This window comes from Chelonia mydas, chromosome 1 (genome assembly GCF_015237465.2).
Source record: "Chelonia mydas isolate rCheMyd1 chromosome 1, rCheMyd1.pri.v2, whole genome shotgun sequence".
In the NCBI taxonomy this organism is placed as follows: domain Eukaryota; kingdom Metazoa; phylum Chordata; order Testudines; family Cheloniidae; genus Chelonia; species Chelonia mydas.
Genome location: NC_057849.1, coordinates 263,120,557 through 263,139,055, shown reverse-complemented (window position 1 = coordinate 263,139,055; position 18,499 = coordinate 263,120,557). Strand labels below are relative to the sequence as shown.

The 18,499-nt window shown below is 45.3% G+C and overlaps 1 protein-coding gene across 6 annotated transcripts in view; it reads right to left on the bottom strand.

Annotated features, from left to right (window-relative positions):
• ANKS1B (ankyrin repeat and sterile alpha motif domain containing 1B) overlaps nucleotides 1-5,352 on the bottom strand; it is a 736,839-nt gene extending 731,487 nt beyond the window's left edge. For 3 of the 6 annotated variants that reach the window (XM_043545504.1, XM_043545515.1, XM_043545516.1), the window contains exon 1: nucleotides 4,917-5,265. In XM_043545504.1, the coding sequence (XP_043401439.1) occupies nucleotides 4,917-5,050 (134 nt within the window). In that variant the 5' untranslated portion in view covers nucleotides 5,051-5,265. Of the gene's footprint in view, nucleotides 1-4,916 lie in introns of all 6 variants that reach the window. The other 3 variants (XM_043545507.1, XM_043545502.1, XM_043545499.1) reach the window with 3 other exon arrangements.
• Nucleotides 5,353-18,499: the final 13,147 nt, after the last annotated feature.

Below are 18,499 nucleotides of genomic sequence, written 5' to 3'. Positions count from 1 at the left end.
CCAATTTCACCCTCACAGTCTTGCAAAAGCACCCATTTGGGGCAACCCAGACTTGCAAATTGGGAACAAACCTATAAATTAGAAGAACTGGCTAAGTATGGGCATCATGTAGATTTCCCAGATGGTCAATAATGAGGCCTTTGTCCCTTTTCTAACGCTATAACAATGTTATGACCTGCCTTCCTAAGTGGACTTGCAGTACTTACAACTGACATCTGATATTTTATCCATTTTGTCCAGAGGTCCCAGAACTACTGGGAACTTTAGAAACACTTAATAAACTCCCCAGGCCCATGTCCACTATGTATATTTTGTTAATAAAGAGAAACTCCACTGTCTGGAGTTCTTTATGAAAGCACGTGGAGGGGCTTTATTAGAGCCCTTAAAAGAATCCCAGTGCCACGGCATATTACATAATTTTAGAAATGCCTCTGTGAATCTCAACATATTCTTGTTATAACAAAATATTTTATTCAAAATGCATTGGACGCCTCTGAGGTTGTACAAGATAAAGGCCTTATCCTCTGATGATTGTTGGTACTTGAAGAAAGAAAAAGGAACCTTGACCCATATCCTATGGGACTGTCCAACAGCCCGGCAAGTGTGGAAAGAAGGTATGATAGTTAAAATAGTGCTCAATTTCAGCAGTCAAACCTCAGCGAAAAGTTATACCCTTGGTTAGTTACCTGCTAAGCTCGGTTTAGCTCCACCACAAAGACTTTGGTGTTTGAGGGCTGCAGTGATCACCAAGCGCATTCTTCTACAAAAATGGAAGAGTAGGCTTATGCCCAGAAAAAAGCAGTGGTATTCGGAACTGTTTGAGTTAACAGCCAAAAGAAAGAATAGCCTATCACATAGAAGCAATCATATGAATTAGAAGAAAATTGGACCCCATTTCTAGATAGATGTGGATAAAAGCATGTTGAGATGGCTTAAAGCAGGGGTAGTCAATAGGCGGACCATGAAGCTGATCCAGGGCTGGAACCATGCCCACTTCCCAGTGCTGGGCCCCCCCACAGCAGAGGATGGTTCAGCTGGGCTGGGCTGTGGGGCACAGTGTGTCCCTGGGCGGCTTCTTGTACAGCCTCAGTTCCACCGGCTGTAGTCCAGGGATGGAGGGGGCGAGCAGCGATGTTGCGGGGGTGGGGGGGAGATGTCTCCACCCCACTGTGGGCAGCCTAATGTGTCTCCACTACACCCTGCCCCTCCAATCAGGGAGTGATGATGAGGTGTCACGTGCTCACACTGCAGCCCAATCAGACAGCAGAGCTGATTCAAATTGTTCTCTTCTTTCCCTGGAGACAGTAGGGCTGGCTGGACTACAGAGCTGCTACTTGTGGGCTGTAGGCCCCACAGGGCAACCCAGCGGGTAAAGTGCCTGATGGGGTCCCACAGCCTCCATTTGTGCCAGGGCACCAGGCACAGCAAATCCCCCACACACAGCCTCATGCCCCCAATGTGGTCGCGGAGGCCTCCACCCCAGCCTCATGTCTCTGTCCCTGAGCGGTTCCCAGAGCCCACCACCCTGGCCTTGTGTCCTCCCCAACCCCTGTCCATCAGGGCCAGTCCCCGGAGCCCTCTCCCCATCCACCCACTCTGACTGGCCTCTTTCCCTCCCCAGTCCACCTCCAGTCACCTGCTTCTGCCACATCCCGGCGTTCCCCCACCTCCCCAGGACTGCTATCTTGAGTGTCCTTGGTCCCTCCCACTACCTGGGGCCTCCTTTCTGCCCCTCTGCTATCCGAGCCCCCAGTGGGGCATGGCATCACACCGCCAATAATCCAATAGTCCATAGTTCTCCAGGCTGCAAGCTCAAAAGTACTCTCACACACACACACTCACACCCTGCTTTGCTGCCCAGATCCCATACCCATTCCTCCCCGCTCCACACCCCGTCTCCATCTCTGCTATTTGGCTCAATTGGGGGCATCAAGGAACATTTGGGGAGGGGGGGATGAGCAGCAATGATAGGTGGCTCTGGCCAGCCCCCATGTGTCCCATTTACAGTTTAGGAAAATAAGGTCACCCTACTCTCCGGGTGGAGTGGGCAGGGAGATGGCAGATGATCAGGGAGCTTGGGGTGGCAATCAGGGGGGCTAGCGGAGGGGAGCTGGGTTGGCGTCTGGTCCTTGACTATACCTTAACCAAGAAATTTGGACCTTGACAAAAAATAATTGACTACCCCGGCTTAAAGAATTCCAGACCCTCCCCAACTCCACCCCTTCCCTTCCCTATTCATGTATGTCTTTTATTTTATTATTGTTACCCCCAACATAATACATTATGTCTATGTAGTTTCTGGTCTTGCAGCATTGATAAGTTGTAAAATTGCATACTTCTATTAGAGACTGTATGAAGTATTTAGAAACATATACAAGCTGAAAGTCATTTACCTTTTTGTTTCTCTATGAAAAAAATCAATAAAAAAATTAATCATTCTCACACAAATACACCCCTCAATCCCTTAATGCTCAGTCTTGTAGTTACCTCAAGACATAACTGGGAGGGAAATATTTTTAGCTGAACCAAAAATAACATTTTTTGAAACTTTTGGCAAATTGAAAAGTTGTGAAAAAATATTTTTGTGTCAAACAAAACATTTCATTTGACCTGAAATATTTTATTTTGATTTGGAGCATTTTTTACACTTTAATTTTTTCTAAAATAAAAATGTAAACAAAAAGGCATTTAGAATTAAAAAACTGAAACATTTCATTTAAAAAAAAGTTGAAATAAAAAAGTTAATAATGTTTTTGTTGGGTTTTTTTTTAAACCAAAATGTTGTGGCAAAATTGATACAAATTTGCAAAATGTTTTGTGTTGCCAAATCTATCTTTTTCACCAAAAAAAAGTTTTGGTTGAAAAATTTTGCTCAGCTCTACTTACTACTATAAGTAGTCCAGGTGACAACGTCATAGTACTATTCACTGTAGAAAATGCTACACCGAGTAGTAAGTGATTGCAGGATCGAGTCCATAGATTTGCACTTGTATCTATCAGTTCACTATCTAATTCTTTCATAATTTTTCTTTAAAATTGTTGTATGTTGTATTTTTATTTCTGAAATTGCTTAAAGTTTCCTGTTTACATTTATTTGTTTTTTAAAGGTTTAAAAAGCTTATCCATTGCTTTGTTTTGAGACATAACATTAGAAGTTTCATAGTCACAATAATATACTAGTTTTCTTTTCATTACAGTAAAACAAACCAAGGTGCCTACTGTAGAAAAAGAACATATCTGACTTTATATAGTATGAAATGTTTACTTTGTCACTAATAATCAATGACTACCATAACCCATTAAGCTGTTTTCTATTATATCCATTTGTACATTACACAAACCACTTTGTAAATGCACCTAATATACCCATTTTCTATAATCAGAAAAAACACAAGCAAACACACTTTCCTGCAGAGATTTATAGGACTTGTGATTTACAATAAGAAAGTAACAGTGCAACAGCAGTGCAGAGGGGAAAGCTCTAAAAAAATTAACTATATAAATATATCTAGTTGAAGTGGTTCATGAATGGATAATCACTGCACCGAAATGAACTTCATTCTGGTAAAAATGATGTTGTAACAAAGAAATATGTATCACATTTTAATAAGTGATTCTTATCATTTAAATTCAACCAATTATCTCACATTTTTCTTGCTAAGCAGGCTATTCAATTACAATACCAAAAGTAATTGTACAAATGTATTTTAACTTTGGCCAACATAGAAGTAATTAAATAAAAGTTAATTGTGCTGTGGCCACTATGGCATCACAGAACTTTGAGGGTGTCTAAACTGTTGTTTATTGCCATAACAATTTTTAAATAAATTTAAAATAGAGTTAAATTGGTATAATTTGACAGGAATATTACAATTTCTACTGTGGAGAATATCACATGTAATATAAATAAAGTGGCCTGGGCCCTGGAAAATAGAGATGTTACTGACAATAGAATCTCAAATGAGTTAACCTTTCTTGCCTTTCATTTAAAGAATTTCCATTAATCTGGGTCTACTTCTTTTCTTCCAGTAGAGCACATTTAATGATTAGTTCAAGTTTTAGGTCAATAGGGTTTCAATTCATTCTATCTTACTGTGCTGCGTCTAGTGTAGTGTATAGTACTGGTAGCAGATTGTGTGCTGCAGACCTTTTCTTATTTGAAAAATGTCAAATGTCATAAATGCTTATGATAATGCACTTCTCACTTGCAACATGATGAAACTTAACATCAAAAGCCCTGTTACATACTCCATGACATATGACTAAAGACTAAAGTTGACTCCTTTCACCTAGATATGACCAGTATCCCAATTTTACTCAACTAAATCCAGATACCTTGAAAGTACCACTGCTATTACCTAACCTGCTTCATAAGTTTTACACCTACTCTGTGTTGAAGACCTCTCATCAGAAGGTTCCCTTTCTTCATTTTACAGACTCATTACCATGGGATGGTTAATTTTTTCTGCAAGTGACAGTAGTAACTATGGGTGAGAGTGTGGGAGGAAGTTGTGGGTTTTTCCATATAACTACAAACACACAATAGCTTCTCTGTCATTAACAACTGGATCACATATTAAAAAAGCATTCAAAGAAGAAAAGATACCATTCTAAAGGAAATGTGAGAGTGACTACACCATTGTGCAAAGCAATCCACCCAATAAATGCCTAAATTCTGCACCAATGCTAGTAATACAGCAGAAACAAGTACCCTACTGACACATTGAAGGCAGGGAATTTAAAATTACTATATTAATATAATGAATGGCTGTGACTTTAAACACTGACACATTGTACTTGTTAGCGAGAGTGAACAATTTATGGTTACTATGAAGAATACAGGCATGAGGATGAGGGAGGTGATGATGGGGAGGAGGTGAATATTCCTAGCAGCTGCTAGGGAATCATGTCCCTACCTCAGTAAGCTGGATAGGGGAATAGCTCCAGATCCACTGCCCAGGATCCCTCCTTTCCTCCCCGACAGGAGTTTTTCCACGAGAGCCACATTCCCAGTGCGAGCAGCTTCCAGCAGTTCCTGGTCCTTCCCCATGGTCAGTAACCAAACACTCCCTCCCCCCTCGCAAAATACTATAGATATAGCTAAGCCCCTTCAAAAAATTCCCCTCCCTCGATCAAATAATCTCCTCCTTGCCTCAAGCCCTGCCTCAAATCTGGGCAGAGAGGAGATCCCTGCAGCCCCTACAGAACAGCAGCAGGAGGGAGCAGGAGAATCACCTCCTAGTTACACTAGCTCAATTCTGGGTGGAGTGTGGCAGGAAAGCGGGGGGGACGACTAGGAGGGAGGAAATTAGGCCAATAAAAGACCTTCCCACACACACACCAAATCCCAGCCTGCAGGGTGAGTGAGGGGGGCTGCCTCAGCCCCAGAACCTAGGGGGGGTGGGGGGGGGAGACGAGATAATGACCAGCAGGGAGGGATGGAGGGAGGAGGCGCAGCCCTGGCCAGCCAGGCCCGTTGCTGGGGAGACACAGATCTCTCTCTCTGAGTGGCTGGCTGGGTTTGGCCCCACCCCCTCCCCGGATCCCAGTCCCAGCGCCTCGCCTTGCTGCTACCGCTACTGATGCTGCGCTGGGGATTCTGTCCCCTCAGCCGCTCGGCCCGGCCCGCCCAGCAACAAGAGCAAGAGCTTCTCGCGCTCCACTGCGGGGCCACGCGCGGCGGGACCGTTAACGGCAGCTGAAGACAAGGCGCTGCGCGTGCAAGGGGGGAGGGGTCGCACACAGCGCTAGGCAGTGGCTCTGTATGGTGGCCGCTACCGGGGGGGTGATAGAAGCAGGTGTTCCCGCTACAGCTCGGTCAGGGGAAGGGGCGGTGGCTCTTGCTGTGGCCTCGGAATAACTGCAGCTGGGTGAGTCCTGGAGTTTGGAGTGCGGGGGACGAGGTGCTGCTGAGGCAGAGGGCAGGAGCCTCACGCTGGGATCAGAGGGCAGAGTGACCCCCCCCCCCCAGGTGGTGGGGCGGGGCTGCGTCGCTTGTGTGGGGAGAGGGGCTCAGGATTGCAAATGGGACCGACGGGAAGGAGCGCATGAGTTGGGGTGGGAGTGGCAACATCCAGCTCCCTGCCAGGCACCAGACAGCGCAGACAGAGGGGTCGCTGGCATTCAGCCATGAGCCCATGCGGGGGAGTATAGCTCTGAGCCACACAGCAGACCCCTGCAGATGCGGAGCAGGATAAATAATCGATGGCAAAACTCCCACTGACTTCATTGGGGTCAGGCTGTCACTCATTGAGTAAGCAGGGGTCCACTGAGGTTGTCTCACGTTTGTCAAAGGAGGGGGAACACTGATGGACCTGGGGCCCCCTTTAGACTCGATCTTCCCCCATCCTGGTGCTAGTGATGCTGACACTGAGTGTTTTTAATGTGAAGCTTCTTCCATGATGACGATTTTTCTCCCGCCTTGGCAGCTAGAGTAATTTTTCTCCACAACTCCAGTGGGATTTATGAGTTATGTGGAAAATTTGCTCTCTTGCCCAAGTCATTAGCTCGTCCTTGTCTAATGCACTATTTGATACTGTTTATATATGAAAAGCCAATTAATAGCCTTTTCACCCCCACCTGATTTAGTAGATTACCTTTAGTATTTATTATTTCTGTAGCAACACAGGTGTTGCAGGCAAATAAGATAATGCCCCTTAGAAGCCCTGCCTTATTGAGGGGAATGGCAAAGCACCCATTAACAGTGGGTGCAGGATCAGGTAATACATTAATCCCTGATCCAGTAAACTCATATGAGTAAGTTAATGCATACATGTAAGTGTTTGCAGAGTCAAGGCCTTAGTTAACAACCAAAAATAACATACCATGGTAGGCAAGAGATTAAGGAAGTATGTTGAGGGAGACCATATTAAATACTCATGGCCTTATCCAGTTTCCGTTAAAGTCAAAGTCAAATTTACCTGTTGACTTCAAAAGGAGTTGGATTAAGTCCTTGGTGGGGAATACTGCTCTTTTAGGGAGCCATCTTTCCCCCCATATATAGCAGATCATATAACTGTTTTATTTCATATGTTTTAGTTAATTACATTGCAACTTTTAAAAAATGAAGTAAAGTTTATATCTTTACTAAACTTTCCAGTAACTGTAAAAATATACCATTTGGAATCACAGCCCACCCATAATGCTGCAAATATAGCTGTTCATAGCCTATTTAAACAAATAAAAATCAGTTTATATCCAGAAAATGAATCTTACATATTTTAAATTTTGTAGTATGGGAAATTATTGATGTTTTCCCCTAGAATGGTAGCAGAACACGTAACAGAGCATCTAATTATTAGGTGAGACTTCTCTATAGCTCTTGCCTTCCTGACTGAATACATACCATTGTTTGATATAAACAACATAAATTTTAGGACCTGATTCTGCAAGCCTTTACTCACGTCAGTGTTTCCATTAAAGTTTATTTTTGTATAAATAAACAAATATGTGAATTAAGCTTTACCGTTTGAGCCCTTTGTCACAACTGATCTGGGTCACATTTGAACCATCAATCTAAAGTAGAGAGAATAAAATGCAGAGCTTATTACCGAACACCTTAGTCATCCAGTTCCAACAGTGAAAGTAATTATAAATGGAGTAACCCCCATTTCCCATATTCCAGCATCTAAATCTAGGCTTTCTGTCTATTACATGGCTAGCCAAGTGTAGCCCTTAGTTCCATCAGACAATGGGATTGCCTCTATGTGGGTACCTAATGTGGCACATGGTGTGTATGAAGGTACTGAAAACAAAGGCTCAGACCCTGCAATAAACTCTGCACTGGCAGGCTCCTCCACTTGTGCTGAGCTCTCTTCAAGTCAATGGGGTCCACACAGGCTCAGAGGTCTGTCTGTGTGGTGCTCATTGCAACATCAAGGCCAAAATGTGCATGTTTTCAGATAATAAGAAGACTGAAAGCAGAGCAAATGCTAAGGAACAACCAGATTTTAAGAATTTGGATTGTTTAGGTGATTGAACCAGCAGATGGCAAACATGACTCAGTGTAAACAAATGTTATATAATTAGTCCTTAGATTTTATTTTCCCCAGACTATGTGGTAAGTGAAAATACCATCCAGGAGACTGATCAGGAAAGAAATAGAGGACCAGTGTGGAAATATCATTGGGCCAAATTGAGCCCTCATTGACACTGGCAAATTCCGTGCGGTTCCTTGGGTGTAATTGAGTTCAGAATATGCCCCGTTGAAGCCATCAGCCCAGTGTCCAGCAGCAATAAAAAATCCAAAAATCCATTAGGTTGTGTTAGCAGATATAATCTAAAATAATTATTCTAAAAATTAGAAAGCAAAGATGATAAGGAATTTGGGCCAAACTATATAATAGAAGGGTTACACATGGATAAGTGTCTAGGGTAGGGGTTCTCACAACAAATCTTTTGGTGGCTTCAGACTGCAGCCACAAACTTTCACTGGTGGCTGCACTGACACTTTTCCCTAAAATACTTAATTAACTTTAGGAAAAACAATTAAATATGCACAGATACACATCCAAATCATTGTAATTTCTATTTGTAGGGGGTTTTGGCAGACTCCCCCTTCAGGAGTGATATCTGTATATTTGTTAATATCACAGCATACTTAGTAGCTACCTGGGAGGCTATGAAAAGTGATAAGTGATATTAACAAACATACAAATATCACTTTTCACAGATAGCTAGTAAGTCTACTGTAAAAAGTGATACTTGCATGTTTGTTAATATCACCTTTCTCAGCAAGCCCCAGGACTCATTAAGCCCTTGATGGGGAGGCTGAAGGGGGAGGCAGCAGGGGCCAGAGGCGATGGTGGGATGAATGCAGAGGGAGGCAGCTGGGACCCGGAGCAATGCGGGGGATGGATGCGGGGCTGTGGGAGGAAGCAGGGGCGATGGGGATGGGTGATGAGTCCCACTGTCGCGTGGCCAGAGCCAGAGCCTGGTGTCTGCTGCCACGCGGCCAGGGCCAGGGCTCAATGCCTGCGGCCAGAGCCTGGAGCTGGGGAACTGCATGGCTGGAGCCAGGGATCAGAGCCCGCTGCTGCGCAGCGGGTCAGTGCCCGGGGCCAGTGCCTGCTGCCGCACGGCCAGAACCAGGAGCTGGATGCCGGAGCCTGGGGCTGCGTGGCTGGAGCCAGCGCTCGCTGCTGCGTGGTCAGAGCTAGAGATCAGCACCCAGGGCCAGCTCTCACTACCGTGTGGCTGGAATCCCAGGAATAGAGTTGTGGGTTGGCACCTGCTGCCATGCAGCTGGGGCAGGGATCAGTGCCAGGGGCTGGGGCCACGCAGCCGGAGTGGTCGGTGCCTGCTGCTGTGCAGCTGAGGCCGGGAATCAATGCTAGGGGCTGGGGCCACCGGGTGGGCTAGGGCCGGGGCCAGCGTCTGCCACCAGATGGCCGGAACTGGGGGCCAGAGGCTGACAAACTCCAGAGCTGTGGTCAGCACCTGCTGCTCCATGGCCAGAGCCAGGGGTTGGTGCCCGCTGCCGTGTGGCTGGGGGTCAGTGCCTGTGGCCAGCGCCTGCCACTGCACAGCCAGAGCCCAGGACTGGAGCCCCGCCTGCTGCCACACATCTGAAATCAGGGGCCAGAGGCTGAAGCCCCGCAGCTGGAGGCCAGGGCCACGTGGCTAGAGCTGGGGGGGTCAGTACACACTGCCCCATGGTCATAGCCTGGGGTCACACAGCCAGGCTCCTGAAGTCCTGTCGCTGGAGCCTGCTACCAAAACCCTCTCCTCCCAAGGTGGGTCAAGAACTCATCTTGCTCCTCCAGAGGTGGTGCAGGGCAGCACATCCGGGAGCAACAAGGAGGGAATGGGAGGGGCCGATGCTTTGCCCCCCCCCCACACACACACTCCATCACCGCCCAGAAGACTGTCATGGCTGCATGAAAAGCCGCAGGTGGCTGCATGCAGCCACCATAGCTGCATTTGAGAAACGTTGGTCTAGGGCAGCTGAAGCAGAGAATTCAGGACACAACTTGATCTGTTTCTAGATGACACTGATAGTAGAGTGTAGTGGAAAAGAAGCAGAATGATGGGATTCAATTGAACCAAAAATGCAGGTAGATTGGACCAGATGGCCTCTCCATTCCTAAAAGTTCTTATGTTCTTAATTATTTATGGTATAAGTACTGCATTGTGGGCAGTTTGAAAATTACATGCACCATGAACAGGTTCAAGAGACTTAAAATGTAGTACAGCTTGGTGATATATTCTGAGAGATAAGAGTAATTTGTAAAATAATTGTAATTTGTACAATAAGAGTAATTTGCAAAATAATTCCAAAATATGTTTCAATACATTTTATGCTTTAGAATAATACTGTTGCATACCTGAGCAGAATTTTGATTATGTGATTTTAGTATTTGGGCAGGCATTTTTCATTTATGTCCATTGTGGCATCATTCATAGAGTTCCAAAATTTCTCTGTAGCAGAAACAAATACCTTAATTCCATTTTTTTTATTTGCCAAAAAAGCAAAGACAGGAGCAGTTAGCATAACTAGAAATTTCTTAATGTATTTGTCACTTCAAAATACTGGATATCACTGTTACAAGTGTGTTGGGGCATTTTTTTATTAATTTTTTTACACTGCCACCATTACACAGTTTTGTTATCTCATCAGGACAGAATATAATTCCTTGACTTCCCCTTCTTCCTTTAATATATCAATTTGAAGGCAGATTAAATTGGGTTTTCTCTCTCTCTCCCTCCTTTTTCCCCTTTATATACAAGCAAAATTATAGATAACATAAAATCAAACAAACAGTTGCATAAAATACATAAGCATATCACTAAAACAAATGATTCAAAAGGTAAGATCTCATCAGTCCTCCAACACAAGATTATATAAAGAAATGCAAAGAACTCAATAAGGAGTGCTGGCAGCCATTATGAGACAGCTACAAATAATGAAACAACCTGTCAAGTTAATTTTGCAATGAAAAAAAATTTCTTGTCCCTCTCCCCAACATTGCATACCCTGAATGAGGTCAGAGACAATTGCTGCCCTGAAGTCCAAGGAATTAAAGGTGCTGCTCCCCAAACACTCCCAGTCCCAAGGTGCTGCATATCATCCCAAAGACTCTGAAAAGCGTTGTGTGTTTTGGTCTTTACACAACAAGCATAATATGAAGGAACCAAACAGGCACAATGAGGTCCAAATGACCACCATACACAATGTGCAAAGCCTAGCTTCATATATACCCTGCTCTTCTAGCAGGTTTCAAAACAGAACACAGAAAGTGCCATGAGATGGCTGGATTGTCTTCCATAGAGAAAATAAATGGAAATGGTCAGCACCTCTCAGGAAAAGACATTTAGTAATTTGCTGGATCAGACCCCTAGAGAAATTAGATATGATGACCGGTAGTACAATGAAATTAAAATTAGACAAATGCAGCTAATACAGCTAGAGAAAAATAACCGCAACCATTTTTGAAAGGGAGACACTTAGAAAGCAATAGTTTTAAGAGACCTGCTATGCGGGTGGTTGAGTGCAACAGACTTAGATAAGAATGGGGGGGGGGAGTAGGGGCTCCCTCAAGGCCCCTCCAGATCCTGCTTCCAGTTATTTATAATGTTCTTCCCCTCAGTTTGTAGTACACGAGGGCTTCTCTAAATAAAACAGATAAAAGAAATGTCCTCTCCCCTTTCTTTCCCTTATGAGAGAGAAACTCTCGATGAGGGACTCGGTATGAAAACAAAGAAAGGCAAAGGGGCTGACTGTCAGGCAGTCTTCCTGGATTCCACCCTCTGGGCTTAGTCTGTCAGTGGGTTTATTGTCTTTTAATGGGGTCTACCTTGAGCTCCTCCTCTTGGTTTGTACTGTGGTGCAGCTTCAGGAGCAGTGAGGTCTGCTGCTGTCTCTCCCTTGGCTGGTGGGTCTCTGCTGTCAGCAGTCTCTGAGATGGAGCAGTCCTCCTCCCATTCACTTCCCCTTCCTATGGCAGGGATTCTGTTTTTAAGCCGCCCCTTCTGGGCAGAACAAGCCTTGCAGGTGGTGCCTTGTTAGAGGTGAACAGGCCCAGAAGAGCTCATTAGTATTCTCTCCACCAGAGTGAGGACGTTTCCCTTCACATACTCCACCCCTTAAGCTGGAAAAGGCATTCTGGGGTAGTTTGTCTCCATCCCTGATCTCCCATGAAAAGAAACCAGCATTAGCATGGTCCTTTCCTGCCTAATGTTGTACCCTGGAACTGTAAGGTTGTAGTGCAACGTACCATTGCATTATATGTGCGTTTATGCCTTTCATGGTGTGAATCCAGTATAGGGCAGCATGATCTGTGATGAGGGAGAAAGGGCTATTGAACAGGTAATACCTAAGGGAAACCACGGCCCATTTAATCACTAATTCCTCCTTTTCAATAATTGAGTAAGCCTTTTCTCTAGGAAACAGCTTCTACTCAAGTATAGGACTGGGTATTCTCCTCCTCTGAAGTCTTGTGAGAATACTGCGCTGAGTCCAATGTCTGAGGCATCTGTGTGCAGTCTGAACCCCTGGGAAAAATCGGGGCTGAAGAGCACATGTTTTCAATTTACTAAAAGCTTCCTTGTATTTTTCATCCCATTGGATCTTCTTAAGCCTGGTCTGCACTCCAGGGTTATGTCAACCTAAGTTACACAACTCCAGCTACATGAATAATGTAGCTAGACTCATCGTAGCTTAGGTCAACTTATTGCAGTGTCCACACTGTGCTGGGTCGATGGGAGAAACTCTCCTGTCGACTTACCTTATGCTTCTCGTTCCGGTGGAGTACTGGAGTCTACGGGAGAGCGATCTGCAGTTGATATAGCAGGTCTTCACTAAACCCACTAAATTAACCCCTGGTGGATCGAATGCCACAGCGTTGATTCCTGTTAAGTGTAGACATACCCTTTGAGTTGTTGCCTTTTAGGAGGTCCATAGGAGGTCCTGCGATTGAGGTGTAACTGGGGATAAACCTCCAGTAATATCCTGCAAAGCCAAGAAAATGCCTCATTTGCCTCATGTGGGGAATGTAATTTAAGGCCTATATCTAGTTGATCACTGGTTTCATAAGGGTGCCTCCTACACAGTTCCCCATATAGATTACTTTCTCTATGGCTAACTTACATTTTGTAGAGTTGGCCATTAGTCCCACTTCCAGGGCTTTTCGCACCATCTTTACTTGCTGCATGTAGAATGCATGCATCCAGGTAGAAATATAGGTGACCAAGTTGTCCATGTAGGCTATGGTATATTGATGGTGGGGGCTGCGGATCCTATTCATGATCTGTTGGAAAGTCTTGGCAGCTCTGTGCAGGTCGAAAGGCATAGTCTTGAATTGGAAGTGTCTGAAAGGAGTGAAGAAAGCTGTTTTCTTTTTCAAACAATGGGATAAAGGGTTTTTCCAGTAACCTTTTATTAAGTTGACAGTCTCAGGCATTTCGCTGGTCCCAGTCACTCTAGTAACTCATCTACCATTAGCATTGGGTATGTGTCAAATTTCAAGATGGAATTAATCTTCCTAAAGCTAATGCAGAACTGAACCAAACTGTTCGGTGGGGTTCCTCCATTCACTTTTGGATTTACAATTACTCCCACCTCTGGCATCACTCACACTTCCTTTCAGATTGTATCCCACATCCTCTGTGAGAATGGTCTAGGGTGCTCCCTGATTAGCTGGCATGGGGTGGTTTCTAGGTGATGTTGGACCAACTGCGTTCTCCCTGAGAAGGTGGAGAATACTGTTCCAAAGTCCTTGATCAATTGGGGAAGCTGCTTCCTTTGCATGGGGAGAGCCCCTCACCCCTTGATACAGTTGTTGGTTCTTGGCTGCGAGGTACTTGGGGCCCTAATTCAGGGCCTGTTGGAGAGGGAATTAGCAGCAAAGCCTCCCATGTCTTCCAAGGTTTGAGAAGATTCACATGATAGATCTTTGTTTCCTTTCTCCTCCCAGGTAGTCTTATCTCATAGTCCATATGCCCCATCTGCTGGACCACTTCAAATGGACCCTGCCATCCAGCGATTAATTTAGATTCAGCTGAGAGTAGTAGCTGAAGGATATGGCCAGCCATGTGGCAAGTCCGTAGTCGTGCTCCTCTCTTATTTCTTTCCTGTGTGTGTTGGGCCTTTCTCAAATTTTCTCTGGCAAATAGACATATATTTATGAGTTGTTCCCTTAATTGTAAGAAATACTGGGTTGCACTTAAGGTCCCCACATCTTGTTCCTCCCAGCCTTCTTGCAACATGTTCAAGATTACTCATGGCTGGTCAGCATAAAGCAACTCAAATGGAAAGAACCCTGTAGAGGCTTGTGAGACCTTCCTTATGGCAAACAAGAGTGGTGGGAGTAGCCAGTCCCACTGTTTGGGATTGTTACTGACAAAGTGTCTCAACGTCTTATTAAACTGCTCAATTAGGTTGTCGGTCTGTGGGTGGTATGCTGAGTTTTTCAGGGTCCTGACCTTCAGAGGGAAGGTGAAATTAGTCCCTTGATCTTTTAATATTTTGTGAGGAAATCCCATATGTAAGAAGAGCTTCAAGAACTCTGGAGCTATCCCCATAGCTTTTGAGAAGAGCAGAGGAACAGCCTCCAGGTACCTGGTTGCATAGTCAACAATCACTAATGTGTATTGATGCCCCAATGTAGGGGCCCAGCCATGTCCACTCTGATTCTCTTGAAGGGTGTCTCAGTCAAGGGCAGAGAAACTAAGGATGCCTTAAGGATCCCTTTGCTTCTGGCTAGCTGATAGTCTGAGCAGGAGGAACAACATTCTCTCACCTCATGATGCATGCCTGGCCAGTAGAATTGGGCTAATATCCAAAACAATGTCTTCTCTCTCCCCAGGTGTCCAGCACATGAGATATCGTGCGTAAGCTGCAATACAGCCCAGTGGTACCCATGCGGCACCAGTAACTTGGCCCACACTACCCCAGTTATTTTATCCCTTTCAATTTGATACAAGCGCTCTTTCTTGAGTGAAAAGTGCAGATATTGCCCACCCCGTGAGGCTCTGTTATCTCGTCTTTTATGGAGCCCAGTTGTTCATATGCATGGCTCAATGTAGGGTTGTTGCACTGTTCTTGGACAAAGTTCCCACTCTCTAGGAGGGTTTCCAAGTCCCGACTGGTTACCTCTTTTTTCCCTGGGAGAGTCAGTGGCCACATTGCTCAGGACATTCCTTCAGGGACGTCAGCTTCCCCAGTGCTCACCAAGCTCTGGGGCACTGGCTGTACAATGACCCTGCATTCTCGCTCACTACCCAGGCTTGTGCATTAATGACTTGCCAGAAAAAGAGCCAGTCCTGGCCTGTAATTATGGGATAGGCCAATTTTTCAGCTAGGACTCCGTTATCACTGCAGCATGGGCTCCCACTGTCAGTTTTAGATGCTGGGTCGGGTATGTTTTGACATCACCATGTATAAATTTCAGGTGGATCGTATTCTTATGAATGGTGTCACCCCATGCAATGGAGGCCTGAACTACCGTCTGACTGCAGCCAGAATCCAAGAGTCCTTCAACCATCTTCCCTTGGACCCTCACCAGTACCATCAACTTAGGGAAAGTTTTTTTCCATGCCCAGATTTCTGCCATCCATCCCTGAGCATATTCACGTTCCATAAGAGGGCATTCCCACTTTATGTGTTTGTCTGTCCACAGGAATAGCATGTTAATGGGCTGGCACCTTTCCTAGATGAGGGTGAGTTGGACCCTGGTCTGTGAGTCCCTTTGAGGTGCCTGGCCGGCCCACTGACAGTGTTGTGTCTGTGCCCGACTGCCTGGCCTCCCTGGTTTAAGGGGTACTCTGACCATCTGGAAGGACTCCTTCAGGGTTGGGCCCCTCAGAAAGATTGTTAATTATTCTGGCTTATCCTCCCCGGTCACTTTCCATTCTGTCCCAGGCCTTGCTGATGCTTGGGTGATTCTGCCTCTAGTGATCCTTTGGCTTCTACAAAATAATCCATTAGTCTTACGGCTTCTGATAACATTCCTGGGCGCTGCCATTGTACCCACTCCCTGCCTTTTGTGGGTAATATCTTCAGGAATTATTCTGTCACAGTGGCCTCGGCCACTTAGGGCCCTGATCATTCCTCCAAATGGAGCCACTTCCAACAGTGTTCTCTCAAGAGTTGTGCTATAAAGGAGTCTTGCCCCCTTGGGGTAGATCTCAGCACTAAACTGTTGATGGTGGGTCTCTTTGGAAATATCCAAGAACTCCAAAATGGCAGACTTTACTTGTTTGTAGTCCTTTTCCCTCTCCAAGTCCAGATCACAACAGGCCACATGCACTGGACTCATGAAATATGGGTCCAGAATCAAAGCCCATTGTTTTGGGGGCTACCAGCCTGCTACTGCCACCCACTCAAGAAGACTTCTTAAGAAGGCTTCAGGGTCATTGTCTGTCTCCTTCTTGGTTAGCTTCACTGGCACTGGCAGGAGAACCCCCTTGGTGGAAGCATGAGCCTTTGGGCCACCCTGGGGGCATAGGGCTGGCACTTTCTGCTTTCCTTTTGAAACTCCTGCTGCTGGGCCATCAGTTCCTTCAGCAGCTGTTGTTGTGTGGTCTGAATGTAATGCTGGGTGGTCCACTGTTGCAGGAATTGCTGCTGGAACTGTTGTTGCTGAACTGCTTGCTGCTGCTGCATCTCCACTTACCGCCACTCCAGCTCCATCTTCAATGGAGCAACTGAGCTCTATCCCCTCTAAGGCTTTTTAAACCCTTTGGTTATGAGGCCTGTTTATGCGAGCATTTTAACCCTTTGTATGAGGCATGTTTATGCGAGGGGGAAGGGCTTCCTGGGTCCCCTCCAGACCCTGCTTCCAGGTGTTTATAAAGTTCCCCCTCCAAATTCATCGCACATGAGGGCTTCTCTGAATAAAACAAATAGACAAAAGAGAGGTCTTCTCCCATCTCTTTCCCTTGTGAGAGAGGGGACTCAGTATGAAAACAAAGAAAGTCTGGCTATCTTAGGCAATCTTCCTGGATTCCACCCTTTGGGTTTAGTCAATCAGCCCGTTTATTGTCTTTTAATGGGATATACCTCCAGCCCCTCCTCTTGGGGAGTACTGCAGTGCAGCTGCACCATGTGGCTTCAGGATAAGTGAGGCCTGCTTCTGTCTCCCTTTCAGCTGGCAGATTTTCCCTTCTTAAACTCACCCCCTCCAGGCAGAACAAGACTTGCAGGTGTGCCTTCTTAGAGCTGAACTGGCCCAGAAGAGCTCATTAGTCTCCTCTCCACCAGAGTGAGGGCATGTCCCTTCACAATTTGCAATATCATATGGGGAAAAAACAATGCCATCTTGATGGTATACCCAGAAGTGTTATATAATGGAGCATGGAAATAATAGTTTCTGTTTATACAGCTCTGATTAGACCATGCCTTGAATTCACATTCAGTTCTGGGCATCTCATTATCAGAAGGATGGAGGGAATTCAACAAACAGCAAAATGGCTGAAATTATGCCCTCGTCCAGGTGTACAAGCAAGGAAGGCATGTAAGAAAATGACCCCCCCACACCCTTGTGACCCTACACAGCAGCAGGATGAAATTGCAGGATATTCTTTGTGTATGCCCACTGTGGCTCAAGACACCCCAATGGGGAAGAGTCAGGGCTCTGTTTCCTCAGATATTGGCTAGCAGAGCTGGCTAAACATACAATGGGGAAGGTGCTGCATTCCTTATAAGGTTCTAATAGTAGTGAGTTTGCTGTTCCCTGCATGCCCTGGAGCTGTATAGCCGTGCCTACACTAGAGAATTGAACCACTAGGAAGTGACTGATGGGGTAACACTGATGTAAATAGCAATGGTGTCTTCCTCAGCCATGTTGTACCTGGTGCAATTTTGCCCAAATAATAAGGGCTAAAATTAATGAGCATATCCACTAAATTTCTTTACATGCATTTGGTGTATTGCAGCAGGTCGAATGAACAGTATAATTATTCACAGCCCTCATGTGGTGTGCTAGTTTTACATCATTTTGCTCTCAGAATATGCCTGACTGTTTTTCATGCATTAAATGGAAATGCAGAATGAAATGTGATTGCTGGTAGGTAATGTTAGGGGGCTTATTCCTTCACCCACTTACTTCCCTGGTCCTTCTCACATGAACAGAGAGCAACAATACCCGAAGTCCAAAGGTGCAAACAATTCGATGTATATTGGGGTGAACTTCCAGCAAGTATGATTCCAGTTTCCTTCCTTAGTGTCCCCCTTCCCAGCTCTGACACCACAGAGCCTTACCTGTGTCCCTGTTCCCATTTCTGCCCTTAGCAAAACATGATTCCAATTTCCCCACCCCCATTCCCTGTTCCTATTTCCCCCTTTAGCAAAACATGATTCCAATTTCCCCACCCCCATTCCCTGTTCCCATTTCCCCCACCCACACACTTCCTGATTGCAGACTATATAGTAAAACTCGAGTTCTGCTTAGCTATATCTTAACCAATCATTTGACTGAAATTTAACTAACCAATCCTAACATATGTAACATGATTATGTAACCAATTATATCCCACCACCTTAATTAGTTTACACCCAGCA